The sequence below is a fragment of the Tamandua tetradactyla genome, chromosome 6 (genome assembly GCF_023851605.1).
Source record: "Tamandua tetradactyla isolate mTamTet1 chromosome 6, mTamTet1.pri, whole genome shotgun sequence".
NCBI lineage: Eukaryota > Metazoa > Chordata > Mammalia > Pilosa > Myrmecophagidae > Tamandua > Tamandua tetradactyla.
Window position 1 is genome coordinate 114,816,578 of NC_135332.1, and position 18,716 is coordinate 114,835,293.

Consider the following 18,716-nt stretch of genomic DNA (forward strand, 5'->3'; position numbering starts at 1 on the left):
AAAGGCCAGCGGGGAATGCAGGGGACATGATCAGTACAGGGAATGGCCAGGTCACAGGGTGGGGGAGAGGATGTTCCCAGTTAGTCCTCTTCTTGCTGCTTTCCAGGTGGGACAGGACCCAGCTCCATGGCACAAAGAAACACAGGAAGCAGGAGGCAAGACCAAGGCCCACATCCATGGGCTGAGCTGTCCCCCTTAGCTGCAGCTTGGAATAGATCTGGGCACAGCACCCACAGCACAAGGAGCTCCCGGGCTGGGACTGTCAGACCTCTCAGCAGTAGTGGTGTTAGTGCAGACATGACTGCACAGAACAGACCACAGGCAGCTGGAGCCGGAGCCCAAGGTCGGGAAGTTAAAATGGCACTGCAGGCAGGTTTTCATTTTTTTTTGACTCAACTTTTCTGAAGCAGATCCCATTGACCACTTTTTCCATGGAGCATCTACTAAGATATCAAAGGATGATAATTCCTTAGAACACAGTCTGGTAAATATATTTCATCTAATTTACTTCAAAGAGGGCCCAGGGTATGACATGGGCAAGGGGAGGGATGTTTATTTCAATCAATCTTAATTGTTAGTAATCAAGGATTGAAATATGTATGACTCATTACCTGACCCTTTCAATTTCCTTTTCTGTGGTGTGGTGATAAGTGACTGCCCTGCCAACTTATGAGGGTCAAGACAAACAGCAGCTTCAAAAGTGTACTGGGAAAGTTTAGGACCGCTCTTGGATGGCTATAACCAGACCAGTACACTAGGAGTCAGGAGATCTGAGACACCTGGGTTAGACAACTAACCCTACCATTAAGTGTGTATTTGGCAAAATTATTTAAACTTTTAGGGCTTCCATTTCATATACGTTATATATTGAAATATATGCATGCATGCAAATATGCAAAGGAAAAGACTTGATCTAAAAGTGTTATACGTCCCTGAGCTGGTGTTATTTGGTAGCTAGCTGAGAGCAAAACAGAGCACAGGTTAAGTGTCCAGACTAGGGGTGAGAGGTAGAAAGCAGCTGAGGGTAGGGTGGGGTGGAAATGGAGGCCTGGTGGGTAGAAACAGAAGCTAACAGAGGAGAAGGGGAAGGCACTTTTGATCATATTTTCCTGTGTGGGGAACCTCTCTGAGTGCTGGGCAACAGAAGCAGAAGTGGGGGCACAGTGAGGCGAGATCCCCTTTCCTATCCCTACCATGTATGTTCCTCACTTTTGCAGACCGCTCTTGAGTCAACTTCTCCTTATCATACCTTATTGCAAGTTGCCTGTGATATGTCCAGAGCTGCTGGCTTAGGTCATGGGCCAGTGGACGCTGTATCTGGTTGTACATAGGAAGCTCTTTTCACTCTCTGAAAGGATATTGGTTTGGAAATGAAATGGATCTCTCAAGATGAGTCCTTGCGATGTGCTTTGAGCCAATAAAAGACACTGAGGGTGGGCCATGGTGGCTCAGTGGCAGAGTTCTCACCTACCATGCCGGAGACCCGGGTTTGCTTCCCGATGCCTGCCCATGTTAAAAAAAAAAAACAAAACAAAACAAAAAAGAGACACTGAGACTTTGGGGAAAGAAGTAAGAGCTTTATTACAAAGCAGAGCTGGCAGAGTTGGCAGAGGTCAGGAGACTCAGTCTTAAATCTACCTCCCTGAGCTAGAGAGGCATGCTTTTTTTTTTGTTTCTTTTTTTTGCCTGGGTAGGCACTGGGAATCGAACCTGGGTCGGCATGGCAGGCAAGAATTCTGCCACTGAGCCACCATCGCACCACCCCAGGCATGGGTTTTTATTAGATTAGACACAGGAAGTGGAGACAAAGATATTAGGGATGTAGGCGCATGGTGATTAGTTGGTAAACATTCGAATTAGAGATTGCAAGATGACTGTTGCTGCTTTTCAGCACATGCCTAGCAAACTGTGGGCTTACCTGGGCATTCCAATTCCAGGAATTGGCTTAGGTGAGGCTGGATCCCTGGGCTTCGGATCTTTATCAGAAATGGGCTGCTGTCCCACACTTGACCTCAGTAAGACCAAGGCTATAACCTTCCTGATGACCAATCCTTGTCTGTGGCTGGCTCAGCTCTATGTGTAGGTATTGGGCTGTCCGGGCCCATTGTGCCTATTTTCCCTACTTTGCCCGTCTTCCCAGGACCCTACTTGGTATGCCCTTCCATCTTCCTTGACTGACTTGAGACCAGATCTGAGCTTTTCACCTAATTCCTGTACTTTTTCTGCTGGGGTTCAAACCAAAAACTGGTTTTCATTAGCACATTTTGGCAATTGACTGCATGATCCTGGGAACATCACCACCATGAGATGATGATATCTGTTGCAAACTAAAGAAAGGCTGAGAGTTAATTTGGTTTTTTTTAGGTTAATGAAATATGTGCAAATGACAAAATGTGTATTATATAGTTCAAAACTTTATCACCTTCCTGAGAAGCAATTCTGTGTCTTAACAGCTATACTTTAGTTGCTCTTCCCTGGACCTGGTCTTGGATGACCAGAGTATCCTTCCTGCCAAGTTGGTCAGCAGTCTTCTCTTAGATGACCCAGGCATAGAATTGCTAGCCTTGGGTAAAGAGAGAGTAATGGAAGGGAACTGTGGAATCATATCATATGCACATTTAACTAAAGCAAGTCCAGCTATTCCAAGAGATGTGGTTTAAATAATACTGGAGATTATACCCACCATTTTACAAATTACTTGTACATCCCAGAGTGGGCCTGAGATGGAAGGCAGAACTCTATTTTTCCTTGCTGAGTCTCAGTTCCCTTCTGTATCCCCTGGTGTGAGTATCTCACAGTGAATATTTCCCCTGGTGTGAATATCTTTAGTCTTAAAAGTACGTATCTTCCATATACATGACCCTTAAATGCAATCCAATTATATCATTGCTATCCAACCAAAGAAATAGTCATCTGGGCCAAAGCTGGAGGAAAACTGGTTCTTTTGGTTCTTCCAGAGCAGCACTATCCAAATGAATTTTCCAGGATGATGAAAAATCTCTAACCAGTAGCACACAATATTGTAGCCAGAAGCCACCTGTGGGTATCAAGCACTTGAAGTGTCATTAGTGTGACAGAGGAATTTAAGTGAATTAAAGTTAATTTAAACTAAATAACCACATGCCACAGTCAAGTCATTGAACAATGCAGATCCAGAAAATCTCCATGTAGCACTGTACTGGTTTTCTACTGCAGTGGAACAAATTATCACAAGTTTAGCAATTTAACACTCATTAACTAGTTCATAATTCTGTAGGTCAGAATTTTGGGCTGGCCTGACTGGGTTGTCTGCTTAGGGTCTCGCAAGGTTGAAAGTAAGGTTTTAGCTGGGCTGGGTCTTAACTGGAGACTCTGGGGAAGAATCTTTCTCCAGGGCCATCAGAATTCAGTTTCATGCAGTTGTACGACTTCAGTTTCCTTCAGTAGGACCCCATTTCCTTGCAGGCTATTGGCCAGGGGTCACTCTCAGTGGCTAAAGGCCAGTCTTTGACCCTTGCATATGGCCCCTTCATCTTCTAGCTAGCAATGGCACATCAATCTTTGGGCTGCTTTTCATGTCTGGCTTCCCCTTCTGCTTCCAGCCTGAGACAACTGTGTTTTTAAAGAGCTCATCTGATTGAGTCCGGCCCACCCAGATAATTTCTGTATCTAAGGCCAACAGACTCAGGACTTGGATTACTTCTGCAAAAACTGTTCATAGCAGTACTCAGATTAGAGTTTAACTGAATAACTAGGGAATGGGAATCTTAGGTGGCTACCTGTAGAATTCTGCGTACTACAGGCACCTCCTTAAGATTTCTGATGCTAATTTTGACCAGACTTGATTTCTGTACTCCACACTAACTTTAGAAACCACTCCCAAGTAAACTATGTTTCACAGTAGGTGGAATAACCTCATTGCTTTGGGTTTTGTATTCTTACCTGTTCTCAAGAATCACTTAAAAATATATAAACCTGGGTCGAGGCATGTAGACAGCAGAGTAAATGAATTTATGTGTGTAACTACTAAGAGCTTAGCTTTTGGCATTCTTGTCAGGGTTAGGTTGTATAAAAGGGGATGGGCCACAAGTCCTTGGCCAGCTGAACTGTGGGCACGGAGGATGGACACCCACCCCAGGAGAGCCAGGAGGGAGGATTTAGGAATTACTCAAGGACAACTTAATTGGACTCAGTCGATGTTATCTTTAACTTTGGTGTTTGGGCCACAGGTTGTTCATTCATGCCTCAGCTTATTTTGGAAGCCATAAGGGTCAACAAAAACAGCATGATTTGTTTTTTTTTAAAAAGGACTTTTCAAGTCCCTCCAAAGTGATATCAGGCTGTGTTAATGGAAGCATTATGTTCTGTTCTAGACCAGAAAAAAAAAATTATTTCAAGCTATTTGGCACTAGACTTGCCTGAACATATTTCAACTGCTTTTAGTTTGGGATACCACATGTTGAAAAAGAGACAAATTAGAGAAAATTCAGAGAGCAGCAACTGACATGATAAAATGTCTAGTTCAAGGCTCATGGCATGGCTCTGGGGATTGGAAATGGGATATAAATCCTCTCTCTTGTCAGCACTTCAGCTTTAGCATGGTCTATCTAATGGCCGTCAGCACTGCTTCCATTGAGAACAGTATGGGAGGTACTGATGGGCACGGATTGGTTTAGACTGTTGTGGTTCAGATGCCAGATAGCATCACCATCAGAGCCTTTTAAAAAAAAAACTTTTTTCTTTCACTTTTCTGGTGAAGAAGTGAAGGGTTTAAACACAGAGGCTAAATTAGGTACATACCTTGACCCGAGTCAGTTTGGCTGGGCACGTTGCTAATTACTGTGAGTGGTAGACTTTGCCATATTTGAATTAGGACTGCGAGAAATTTTTTTTTTTCAAGTTTACATAAATAGCCACAGTAGTTGAACTGTTTCCAGAAAGCCTCAAAGCTGTTTCAAGTTTAAATAAATAAATAACTACAATTCCTTTTAACCATAATGAGAAAGAAAACTGTAATCAAATGACATTGTTTATGTTGATGAGGTCTGTGCAGTCTGTACCTGTAGGGAGAGCGTCAGTGAAAGCCAAATCCTGATCAGAAGGTTGCCGTGTGGCCAGCATGGGGTCTTAGATGATTCTAAAGTAGCTAGATGTGTCCATCCACAAGGATGGATTCTGTATTTTTGTATTGCCGGCCTATGTGGCAGGAAAGGATGAGGACTGGCCTAGAATTCATGAGAGCTCTGCTTTTAGTCCTGCATCTGTTTTTAACTCATTGGGTGATACCCAGTAAAGTAGGACAAATGAAAGGCTGTTAGTAAATGGTCTCCAAAACCCCACTTGGCTCTACAATTCTTTGATTTTGTGTAATCACTCTATGGGCAGCTAGGTAGTTAGATAACTGTCTTGGTTACTGTTCACTGAAGACCTCAAGTCGTTTTGCACATATTTGTCAATTCAATAAATCTTATTGAGGACTTCCTAAGTGTCTGTTATTATATCAGGCGCGAAAGTAGATCTAGTCTGCCCACTAGGAGTTTAGATGGCAAACTAAAATATGAATATTGTGATTATGAATTAATACAAATATTAATGAATATGAATGATAACATGGACATGGTATTATATGAATAACAAATAATGACTATAAGGTATGTTTAAAGGAGGGCAACAACAGATGTACAGACACATGTGGGATAGGGTAAGGAGTAGGAAAAAATCAATTTTATCTGGGAGATTAGAGAAAAATTCATAAAGTATAGCATTGAAGGTAGAGTTTGAAGGACAGATGTGTTCAGCAAACTTTGAGAAGCGCTGGTCTCAGATCAGAATTGGAGTTGCCATAATGGTGCTGTGAAATTCACTTGCTTGGTAGGAAAGGAGGATTTAGGGAAAAGCTCATGACACTTTGACTTCAGGGTCCCTCAATCCCATGGGTCACATTTAAGGTTCTGAGATCAGAATATTCCTTTGAGTTCGTACAATAATGTTTTAGTGCAAAAATAAATTGTCTTTTACCATATATGCAACCTAACATTTCCCCTTTTAACTACATTTGGATATACATTTCTATATATTTATGTTGCTAATTATGTTCACAATGTCATGCTATCATCACCACCATCCGTTACCAAAACATTTCCATCGTTCCAAATAGGAGCCATGTACATTTGAAGACTTAACTATCCATTTGCTATTCCCACCCCACCCCCTGGTAACCCATATTCTAGATTTGGACTCTATGAGTTTTCTTCTAATTATTTCATATTGGTGAGATCATGTAATATTTGTTCTTTTGTCTGACTCATTTCACTCAACATGTTGTCTTCAAGTTTCATCCATGTTGTAACATGTATCAGAACTTCATTCCCTTTTATTGCTGAATAATATTCCATTGTATGTATATAACATATTTCATTTATCCATTTACTGGTTGATGGAGAAATGTTAGGTTGTATATATGGTAATAGAATAAAAATATTTTAAAAGTCCATGAACTATACTATTCAAGCTGTGAATCCTAAGTGGACTATAGTTAATAGTACATTTTATCTGGGAGATTAGAGAAAAATTCATAAAGTATAGCATTTAAACTGGATTTTGAAGGACAGATGTTTCAGCAAACTTTGAGAACCTCTTGTCTCAGATCATAGACTGTAGTTAATAGTGCAGTTACAAAAATGGGCTTTCATCAAATTGTAACAAATGGACCACACAATGCAAGGTGTTAATTATAGGGTGGTATATGGGAATCCTATATTTTATGCATAAATTTTCCTTAACACACAGCTTCTCTAATGAAGAAAAAAAAGATATATATATCTTTTTTTTTTTTTTTTCGCATGGGCAGGCCCTGGGAACAAAACCTGGGTCTCCAGCATGGTAGGTGAGAACTCTGCCACTGAGCCACCGTGGCCCACCCAAAAAAGATATTTTTTTGTATGCTTTGTCTTCAAGAGGGCTCCTCAAATGGGATAGACTTCGGACCCTATAAAACCAGGATCTAGCTTCTGCTGAGGGCCAGGACCTTACTAGGCGGCTGGTCCAGCATCAGAGAGCCCTGAGTGAGATGCTGCATGGGGCAGGTGGACTGGTTGGTGTGCCTCTTCTGCCTGACGGGGAGGATACCTGGAGGATGTGACCCTCAAGTCCTGATGGAGCTAGGGATACTTTTAGACTGGGGGATCAATATATAGGAATTAAATAAGCAGATTTTCAACAATCATCCTACTTTCCTATCCTAAGCCACCAGAGACACAATCAATGAGATCAATGGAAGAAATCCGTGGGAAAAGCACATCACAGAGCACTGAAGGCATTCGGGGCAGGGAGGGCAACGCGGTTTAAGTCAGTTGAGATCAAGTCGGAGAACCATTCTGGTTCGCTTTTTTTTTTCCTTTTCTTTTCTGGCATAACTTAAATATAAGTTACATTTAGGAAAAGATTTCTTGTTCTCAGAGTCAAGGAAAAGTAGTGAATGCTAGTAAAGGATGAAAGCCTCAGGGGAGTAGGGTTGTATCTTTTCTTCTTCTTTCTCCCTTTAAGGACCTCTACGCTTTCTCACTGTTTCTCATCAGAATCCCTTGGGGGGAAACGTGAGGATTCCTGTGCCTAGTGTCAGACTTGATGAAACAGAGACTGCAGGGTGGGGACCAGGAATCTTCAATTTGAAAATTTCACATTTGATTTTTATACCCTCTAGAGGTTGGGAATCACTGCCCTACCTCCACAGGAGAGTGGGGTGCTGCCTCTTAATTTCTGTGTTACATGAATGTCTGTTAATTATAGCAAGAACTACCATCTAAAGAACACTTATTACACACTAGGTACTGTTTTAAGCAATTTACTCACCTACTCCTTGTGGTAAACCCTTATGGTAGTGATAGTCTTCCTATCTTGCAGACGAGAAACCAAGGCTCTGAAAGGAAAAATGCATTTCTCAAGGCCACATATGGATTAGTATTCAAAATGGGAAGGGAAAAGAAGGAGGGAAATTTGGTAAACATATAATTTGCATGCATTTGCTGTCATTTGCAAAAAACTACATATAAAGTTATATATTGTTTTAATTATGTGGGATGTTATAATACTTGTTAAATACTAAGACACTTATCTTGGCATTACTGGGCTCTGCTGTTAAAACTGATATTCTGATGAAATGGAATGCCAGGAAATTCCAGGCACTTTCGGCAGAGGTAATAGATTTTATGCACTTTTCTTGCCAATACTAACATCCCTCAGTGACACTTATGAGACTATGGAGGCTTGCTGGGTTGGTTAATTTTCACAAAACATTGCTTTTTTTGTTTGATAATAAATTTGGGTAGCCTCAGGAAGAAAGAATAGAGTTTTGGAAAATATGAAGAACAACTTATTCTGTGACAATCTACTTTATTTCTGCAGAATATGGATCAATAAATCTGTTGTTTTATTTTTGCAAAGCAGAACAAAACAAGTCAGAGTAAAAACACTTATTGTGAATATTATACTATTCCGTCTCTTACTCCTCCAGAATTCCAATCGAAAGGGGATAAGAATTTCCATTTAATGGACTAATAACACAATTAAGTTTCTTAAGGCAGCTTTTCCAATTGTCAAGGAAGCTTATTATAATGTGTGGGAAGAGCATGGAGCAATGCATGTATTCCTTCAACGACTCTGCATTTCACATATCCAAAAAGAAATAAAAGATGTATGCTTGTTATATTTAGACTAATCAGATATCAATGATGAGAGCTGACAGAGGAAAAGTGTACAATTTGATGTAACTCATTTTAACAATGCAGTTCCTCCAAGATGAAGAGGCCAATCATTTCATAGATAATTTATCTGTGGGAAATGCGAACAAAAACTTATTCCTTTAAGTATTTATGTAAAGATAGGCTTCTAGTTTCTAAATGTTTTTCTAGGCTAAAAGTGGTTAGAATTATGCTGAAAAAAATCCACCTGTCATCCTTGCATTTATGTTTGGATTTTATAAAATAAGAGGGTAAAGACCTTTTCAGCCCAAGGTTGATAACTACAGCTAGCTATTTTCTGTGTATTTTTCTTCTTCTCTAAGTGTACACATTATATACATACACAGACATTTTATACCCTGTATTAGAATCCTGGTCAATATTCTTATCTAGGGCCAGTTTTATTTACTCAACAATATACTATGGACATTTTTTAGGTAACTTCGTGTAGGATTTTCTAACTTTTTAATTGGCTGGGTATTGTTACTAATGAAACATTCCTCTATTTAATTTCCCTCATTTTGCTATTGTAAACAATCCAATGAAATAACCTTGCAAGGTATGCACATTTCTAATTCTAATAGATATTATCCAAATTACACAAAGTTTGTATTAATTTGCCATCCCACTATCACTATATGAGAGTATATTTTCTCCATATGTTTGCTGGCTGTGGCTGTTATCAGTCTTTTAAATCACTGGCATTCCATTGGAAGAAAATTGTATCTTGTTTTTAGATGAATTAGAAATGTTTTCCAGTATTTTAAATTTTTGTGGTATATTTCTAAAAGGTACATGTAATCTAGACTTAAGAATAAGAAAAAGAGTTGTTTAGTAAGGATGAAATATTACTTAAAATAACTATTATTCACATCTTTAAACTTAGATTCCAAGCATTTATTTGCCAGTATGAGTAATTAATTAGAAATGTCTCAAACATTAACTTCAATCATTGCTACTTCTGCAAGGGAAATAGATGTGAAATAAATACTTCTTGTTTTCTCCGTTCAAGCTCTTTTGTTTTGTTTTCATGTTCTGGCATTTTGTTATTGGGACCAATCTTCAGCTTTATTACTCCATATTACAAACAACATTTTTGATTTTGAAATATATATATGTATATAAAGATTATGACTTTAGACAGTTTCTGACCAGTGCTGATTCATTCAAGTTCTTTCATTAGTGTTCTTAAATATTAAAATATTTTTTTTCTTCTTCTTTAAAATAAATCTTTGTGGCTAAGATACTGAAATGAGTGTTCTTTCCTCAATCTAACCAGTAAATACCTCTGCAGGCTTAATCATAAAACCCAGCATGGAAATAATGCTTGTCTCACAATCAGGTCAGAAATGATAACTGAAACCATGGAATCCTTGAGATAAGCTACCTGTGTAATCAGGGGAAATAGCTGAAAGCCTAATAGAAGTCTTTGTGTTGGAGGACAGTGATTGAAGTTCAGAAGGCTTAGCAGAGGTCAAGTTGGCAATGTCAGGTATTTCCCCAAGTTTACTTCATTCAATTAAGTTGGAACAATCTGCTCCTGTGAATGAGTTAGTGGCTTTTCTTACACAAGAGGGGCCCAGGCAAAGGCATGCTTGATTTCCTTTGTGCTAGAAGTTGTTTCTGGGATGATTTTTAAAAAGGGATGGCATCAATTTTCATGAACTTGCTGTGAGGAACTTGCATGAAATGCAATGATTACAAATCTTGTGAATTTACCAGATACATTTGTTAGGGAAGGAAAATGCAATTATTGATTTACATATATTAGCCAATTATGTCAGCAACTAAATTGTTTTCAAAGTTTTGTTGTTCCTACACAGGTTGAACATTTCTGGGTTGCATTAATTGAGCCGGTTTCCTTCCTGTTTAGTCTATACTGCTGTTGATTGCCTTGACCCCTGCCCAGCTGAGGGACGGAACACCCAAGACTGAAGGCTTTCTGAGGAGTGCCTGTATTCGCAGCTCAAGGCTGCTCTGATCCAGGCAGATTTTAGGATAGAAAAGTGCTGAAAGTTGTGTCTTTAAAAAGTAAGTTTCACACATTTAGGATTTTGTCCTTTTTTTTGTATGTATGTACTTTTTTTTTTTTGTTTTTGGAATTTTCTTCTTATTTCTTAGTTGAAATAATTATCTTATAAACATGGGTGAACTTTGTTGAGGAATAGAAATGGGACATATCCTAGCTGCAGCAAATGATCAGATTACAGAGATAAATTGACATATGAGAGGTTCCGGAATAGTGGGTAATTATAGCACATACCTCCAGGAAGTTCACACACACACATCTCCTGCATATATAGGTGTGTGAGAAAATAATTTTCAATTATTGGAAAGATTCAGGAGATGCATTTTATTTTTAAGTGGAATAGCACCATAAGTCATTATCAATGAGGTTATTACAATTTAAGATAGGTTTTTAAGAATCCATAACCCCAATAGCTAGCTTTTCATTATTCGGATATTGGGCAGAACAAATGTGGACAAAAATATCTCTTCAGTAGTTCCTAAATATGGTTAATCATTAGATTCATTTGGGTCTAGCCCAGACCTATTGAATCAGAATCTCCAAGATTGGGATCCATCAACCTGATGTTTAATAAGGTCCTCAGATGATTCTGATAGCCAGGTTCATGAAGCCTAACAAATTAGTCCAGAATAAGAAGTCATTTTTGTTCTAATCAGTTTGTTGAGAGAACTGTGTGATTTATTTTTTTTTATATTTTTATTGAAAAAAACTCAACATACAAACATGGTGTACAATCAGTGGCTCACAATATCATCACATACTTGTGTATTCATCATCACGATCATTCTTTTGAACATTTGCATCATTCCAACAAAAGAAATTTAAAAAGAAAAAAGAAAAAACTCATACATACCATACCCTTTACCCCTCCCTCTCATTGAGTGATTTATTAAAGTAGCATTGATGCATGGTTTTGGTAATGCATGTGAACATTAAGGCATAAATTATCTCATTGGAACTTCCCAGTATTCTCCTGACTTAAGCCTTGTTAGTTCTATTTTACAGATGAGGAAATAGATACTGTTAAAATTATCGACATCATGAAGTTAATAAATAAGAAAATCAGGATCTAGTCACAAGCTGTCCAGCTACCTACCCAGGCTCCCAATACTTTGACTTCCAGTGGCCTTGTAGCAAAACTCATGAAAGTCCTTTTACAATGGAGTCTTCAGTTTAGACCTAACATCTGGTCTTTCTGTCATCTGACAATAACTTTTGAGCTCAGCATTATTTCTGTTTATAATGTACTTGTTGGATTGCTACATGCCTAAACTTTGTTTTGGGTAATGGAATAGGCCACCGAAAGATGGGTTTTACCCTCAAGGACTCTTGTCTTGTTGGGGAGATGAGATTTACTTGGAAGAAGAGTAGAAAACATGAGGTTAAAGTGATACAAAGCACAATGTGTACTTTCAATATAATGGCATTTCAGGGAAAATCACCTTGGGGTGAAATTTTTTATTAGGGATGACTCCAGGAGAAGCAGGACTTTATTTGGGTCTTGAAGAGTGGAATTTGAAAGAAAGGATTTGAGAAGTTCAGGAAAAGACTTTCCAGGTATGGGGACAGCATAAGCAAAGGAGCAAGTGTGTTTATATGTGTTGTGTGTATGCATATGTGTGTATTTAGTCACACTCTGTGATCAAGAGAGGAGAGTAGAACACTGGTCCAGCTGGGGGGGCAGAGAGAGAGAGAAGGAACATGGTGTAGAAGTTAGGGCCCTACTCTACCCCTCAAAGTGGTCAGGCTCCATAGAGCACTGAGGTTGTTGAGTTAAAAGGTGCCTTTTGCCATTGCCCTCTTCTTCCAAGAGTTGTCTATTATTTCCTCATGTATGTGTTCCCAGCCGTGCCCCTTCCCCACCCCCCACCCCCACCAGAAAATACTCTAGCATAATGCTCTGAAAGACTCTGTCACTGTACAGAATCAAATTAAACAATGAATATGGCCATCGCTCCCAGACACATGTGGGATTTGAGACCTGGAAAGACACAAAAGCTTTAATACAATAGACAGAGAATCAGCAGGTTCCTGGGGTATGACTAATTTTTCTCTGGCTATTTAGTAACAGGTGGTATTTATCTAAGCAGACTGCCTTGGGCAGCTGGTTGATGGGTTCTTCCAGCTGGTCATCTTCTCATCATTTAGTCCAACCACACCTGCTTCAGACAGAAAACAAGAGCCTTTCTCATCTCCAGTATCTACGCGTGGGGGGCTGGGGATAGAGATCAACCATTCAGCTTCCAGCTGTAGTGTTTCATGATGTCTGAGGATCCCATCTGGCTTCCTACCAGAACAAAAAAAAAGAGAATTAGGTTTTAGGTTTAGAGGTGGGTTTTTTTTTTTCTTCGTCTTTTTTTTCAGGGATGGTTTTGTACTGTGAGGTTGCTTTCTTTTAAGAAAGAGATTTCATCATTGGCTGGATCATGTGATCAGATTTATCTCCCACTAAAACTTCCTTTCCTTGAAGCATGCAGTGACATGAGGGTACCTGTCCCTTCAAGCTTTTATTGTATTGCATTAAGGAATAGTAGAATAGTCTCATGAAAGATTAATCACTTCCTGTAAGTGTCTTGTACCTGCAGACAGGCAATTACTGAAATATGTCCGTAAGAAAACAAGGAAGGATGTTAAAATGTATCAGCCAGGTATTTTATTGGCAGTATGACTGCAAAACTTGTTTGGGTGCCAGCTTCTTTGGAGCCAAAAAGAACTTCTGTGCTGAGCTAATGGATCACAGTTTGTTTTGTACACGAGTAGTAATGTTTTCTTTGTAATGATAGCCAAAGCTTTGACATTGCACAGGTATTTTTCTTGAGGCTGTACAAGTGTATAAGTTCTTATTTATTTCTCATTCTACACTGAATGATGAATCAGACTTCTGGACTAAATTCAGTTCTCACAATTTAGAGAACCCCATATCCCCAGTGCTTAAAACAGGGCTTGCCAGACAGTAGGTGTCTGATAAATATTCAAGGACTAGCAATTTCTAATTGGTTTTATGGTTTATAGCAGAAGAACATTTTAGGCAATGTCATAGTGTCAGTCCTAAAAATCCAAATCATCGATAGAGTACTAGGCTCATCGTCTTGCCACAAAATTTTCCATTTTACCAAGTATGCTTCATGCTTTGTGCTAGAGGCTGGAGATTTTTTTAAAAAAGACAGTTTTGCTCTTCAGAAGCTGAGATTCCCAGTTAAGGGGAATAGTAATACAGTAACATTAACATTTCTTGAGCTCTTGCTATATTCCAGACCCTTAAGTGCTTTGTGTATAACTGCTTTAATCTACAGTTGTTACTATTATTATTCCACTCTTTCAAATGTGTAAACTGAGGCATGGAGACTTACACAAACTTTGTTTGATTTACCCAAAGTTACACAGCTTGTAAGTAATGGAACTAGTATACAAGTGAAAGCAAAAAAGCCACTATTGAATATATGGAATGTCTGATGGGGTAAGGACAGATTGTGGGATAGATGCTTCCTCAGCTTAGCACAGTGGAGGTCAAGGAAGACTTTCTGGAGGAGGGATCTCTTCTGACTCCTGTCATTGGGATGGGAAATCTGGGATATCTGCTTCTTTCCAGCCCTTTCCATGACCTTTCCATTACCTACACTGTCGACAGGGAGCATCGTACTCTGCTTCCTGACCTCTCTTCCGCTGCTTTCTCAGCCAGTTGTTTAACTTCAAGCAGCTCTAATTATATCCTTTATGATTGGCAGCTGGCTATAGCAGCAAGAACGTGGGCCCTGTAGTTAGACCCCTCAGGTTGGAATCTCTTCTCTTCCCTTTGCAAGCTGTGCAATATTGGGCAAGTTATTTAACTTCTCTGAGCTTAAGTGTTCGTGTATGTAAATTAGGGTTAATTATACTTTCCTTTTAGGTCTGTTGAAAGAATGAATTGTGATGATATATGTAAAATGCCCATCACACAGAAGATGTTTAATGCATGCTAATTTCATTTCTCTTGAAAGACTTATGCTTATTTTTTTTTTACTGTTTTTTTTCTTAATACCTAGCAGTTTCCCCACCAATAGGAGATGATTAATAGATGTTTGTTAATTTCATTTTATGGGAGTGGAGAAATAATTTAAATTTGCATTATTAAATCATCATGTACAAAATTTTCCTGGAATATTCTTCTCTTTTCCTTCTCACTCCCCTTCCCACTGCCAGGTCCTTCAGGTCTTGGCTTTGATGTATCTTCTCCAAAAAGTTTTCCCTGACTGAGTTAGGCTCCCCTCTTCTCTGCTTCTGTAGCTCCTTGGGATTTAGGAAGCAATAGGTGACAGACAGGCATTATTATTATTGTTATCACTATTATATTTTTTATTGAAGTGAAAGTCAATAGCATAAAATTAACCATTTTAAAGTGTACAATTCAGTGGTATCTAATACTTTTACAATGTTGTGCAACCACCATCTCTATCCAGTTATAAAACTTTTTCATCTCCAAAGAAAACCCTGTATCTGTTAAGCAGGCACCCCCCATATCCTGCTCCCCTCCCAGCCCCCAGCAACTATCAGTCTGCTCTTCATCTCTAGAGGTTTACATTTTCTGGATATTTAATTTAAATGGAATTATACAATATGAGACATTTGTGTCTGGCTTTTTTCACTTAGCATAATAGTCTCAAGGTTCATCTATGTTGTAGTATATAGCAGTATTTCATTCCTTTTTATTCCCTTGTATGGCTATACCACCTTTTGTTTATCCATTCATCTTTCGATAGACATCTGAACTATTTCCACCTTTTGGCTATTGTGAATAGTGTGTCTATGAACAGTCATGCACAGCACAAGTGTTTGTTTGTTCCTTGTTTTCAATTCTTTGGTGGTATACACGGAGTGGAATTGCTGGGTCATATTGTAATTCTAGATTTAACTTTCTGGGGGTAACTGCTAGCTTTGTTATTATTAATATCATTAATTATTATTTCCAAATGTCTTCCTAGTCAAACCTGAAGACAAGCCCAGAGTCTGGAGCTAACTATACTCAGAAGACCTTGAAGATGCTGCTGCAGAAAAAGAAGACATGAAAAAAGTGGTACGTATTCAATCTGTTTTATAAAGATGCTTTTGCTCATGTGAAAGAAAAACAATGTACCAAAATCTGACTATGGGACTTTCTAATGGGGGTGTAAGGAGAGAGGGGTAATGAATCTTAATCGAGCTCCCCAGACCCTCCCTAAACAAAGCCAGTCCTTTAGCAACTAGACTCACCAATCTAGACTCTTTTAGGAGCATCAGCCTGTGCCAAGTTAACTCCAGCACCTAGAGCTGTCCTTAGAGTTTGGGAAATTTATTCTGACTTACTGAGCAGGGTACTGTGTGGAAGGCTCTGGGCTGGGCTGAAACAGGTACAGTTTGGGGAGAATTTAGATTGTTCTCACAGTGTGTCAGTTTTTTCCCTGGGGAAACTGATCATTTAAGTGGGACTAAGACATTTAAATATAAAAAGATACTTAACCATACCAGGAAAGACATGCTTATGCCACATGTATGCTATAGAGTAGGGGATGAGAGGAAGAGGTGAACACTTTGCCTGAGGTTTGTCCGAGGAAGCTTAACTGAAAAAGGGGTTTTGAACTGAGTTTTAAAGATATGTAGGATTTGTGTCTAGAGAAGAGCAAACAAGGGCTTATTTCCAGATAAGCAGTGGTCTGAGTTAGGCTAGTATCTTTGGCTGTTAAATTTGGCTCTGAGAAGCCTTATAGTTTCCGCAAAACTGAAAACAAAACATATAGGTGGTGCAACAATGGCTCAGTGGCAGAGTTCTCGTCTGCCATGCCGGAGACTGGGGTTCCATTCTGGGAGCCTATTCCTGTGAAAAAAAAAAGAAAATGCATATGACAGTTTATAACTCCAGAGAAATCAACAGACAGCACACGTGAAGTGGGGAAAGAATTTCCTTAAGAAAACAAAGACCTGAAATCTGGATTGGAAATTATGGCTAATTCAATTTGATGATGGGAGTTTTCTGCTAAGAAACCCCAGGGGAGGGAACCGCATTTATTTGGAAATTGAGTGTCGCTGATCTTAAAACTAGATGTGGAAGTGGCTCTGATAATGGCTTTAAAATTTTCTATCTCCTTCTTGTATAAATGGTGAGAGCAATTATAAAGGCTGTTCCAGTTAAAATGTGATGTTCTCTATCTTTCTGGACTTAGGGGTATGACTCTCCCTTTGACAAGTTGTCTGTCTAATCACAAAACCAGACTGCCATTCTACCTTTCAAGCAGTCTTTTGAGTAGACACATTTGTTCCATAATTTGGCTACTTTCAGCTCATGATTATTAGATATCCATTTTCTTTTTCTCGGAAGGGCTACATGGAGAAATAAAATTGTGGTAGTTGTCCAATGGAAATAGCAATTAATGTATCTTTTGAGAAAGGACTGGGGTCCTCTCCCAAAGGCTCTAACTTCTACTTAGATAAGGAACTGTGCATCTGGTGTTGTCAAATCATTTCTGTCATCAAAAGGGTTTTATTTTATATTTTCCATTTGGTTAATGCATGCATTATATTTTTGTTTATGCCTTTATCTAGTCTCCAGTGTTAGCTAAGAAAGTATCTTTTAAAAAAAAATTTTTAATTATGTTTTAAATTTAAAAAAATTGGAAGAAAGAACACAAACATTCTTAACATATGATCATTCTGTTCTACATATATAATCAGTAATTCCCAATATCATTACATAGTTGCATATTCATCATCATGATCATTTCTTAGAACATTTGCATCAATTCAGAAAAATAAATAAAAAGACAACAGAAAAAAATTCATACATACTATATCCCTTACCCCTCCATTTCATTGATCACTAGCATTTCAATCTAAGTTTATTTTAGCATTTGTCTCCCCTATTATTGATATTTATTCCCTATGTTTTACTCGTCTGTTGATAAGGTAGATAAAAGGAGCATCAAACACAAGGTTTTCACAGTCACATAGTCACATTGTGAAAGCTATATCATTATACAATCATCTTCAAGAAACATGGCTACTGGACACAGCTGTACATTTTCAGGCAGTTTCCTCCAGCCTCTCCATTATACCTTAACTAAAAAGGTGATATCTATTTAATGTGTAAGAATAACCTCCAAGATAACCTCCCAACTCTGTTTGGAATCTCTCAGCCATTGACACTTTGTCTCATTTCACTCTTCTCCCTTTTGGTCGAGAAGGTTTTCTCAATCCCTTGATGCTGAGTCTCAGTTCATTCTAGGGTTTTTCTCAATTCCTTGATGCTGAGGGTCAGCTCATTCTAGGATTTCTGTCCCACGTTGCCAGGAAGGTCCACACCCCTGGGAGTCATGTCCCACGTAGACAGGGGAGGGCAGTGAGTTTGCTTGTTGTGTCGGCTGGAGAGAGAGGCCACATCTGAGCAATAAAAGAGGTTCTCTTGGGGATGACTCTTAGGTAATAATTTTAAGTAGGCTCGACCTATCCTTTGTGGGGTTGTTTCATATGAACAAACCCCAAGATTGGGGGCTCAGCCTATTGCTTTGGTTGTCCACACTGCTTGTGAGAATATCAAGAATTCAACTTGGGGAAGTTGAATTTTCCCTCTTTCTCACCGTTCCCCAAAGGGGACTTTGCAAGTACTTTTTAATTCACTGTTCAAATCACTCTGGAATTTATTGGGGCATCACTTTGGACAAACCTACAAAATCTCATGCCCTACTCAAGGTTCCATGTACTTATAGTGTTCAATTAAGCTGTCTACATAAGTTATATTAGGAAATGTACTAGTCAAAATATAAATTTTGTACCAAATAAACATTTTTTGCTTTAGTCTCACATATAAGTTAAAATTTTAAAATATTAATTACTATCAATTTTCAACACCCTGCAGTAATGACATTCCTATGTTCTTCCTCATGCAAAAAACAATTTTTTAAATTTGTGTATTTAGTCACTATCATTATACACTCTAGACATTCCTAGATTATACCATCTCAGTC

The 18,716-nt window shown here is 38.8% G+C and overlaps 1 protein-coding gene across 9 annotated transcripts in view; it reads left to right on the forward strand.

Moving 5' to 3' along the window:
• XKR9 (XK related 9) overlaps positions 1-18,716 on the forward strand; it is a 512,237-nt gene that overhangs the window by 219,873 nt on the left and 273,648 nt on the right. For 7 of the 9 annotated variants that reach the window (XR_013178248.1, XR_013178251.1, XR_013178249.1 and 4 more), the window contains one exon: positions 15,705-15,796. Coding sequence is in view for 3 of the 9 variants with exons in the window: in XM_077166982.1 (XP_077023097.1) it covers positions 15,705-15,788 (84 nt within the window). In the remaining 6 variants the exon portion in view is untranslated. Of the gene's footprint in view, positions 1-15,704; positions 15,991-18,716 lie in introns of those variants that run through there. The other 2 variants (XM_077166980.1, XM_077166981.1) reach the window with 2 other exon arrangements.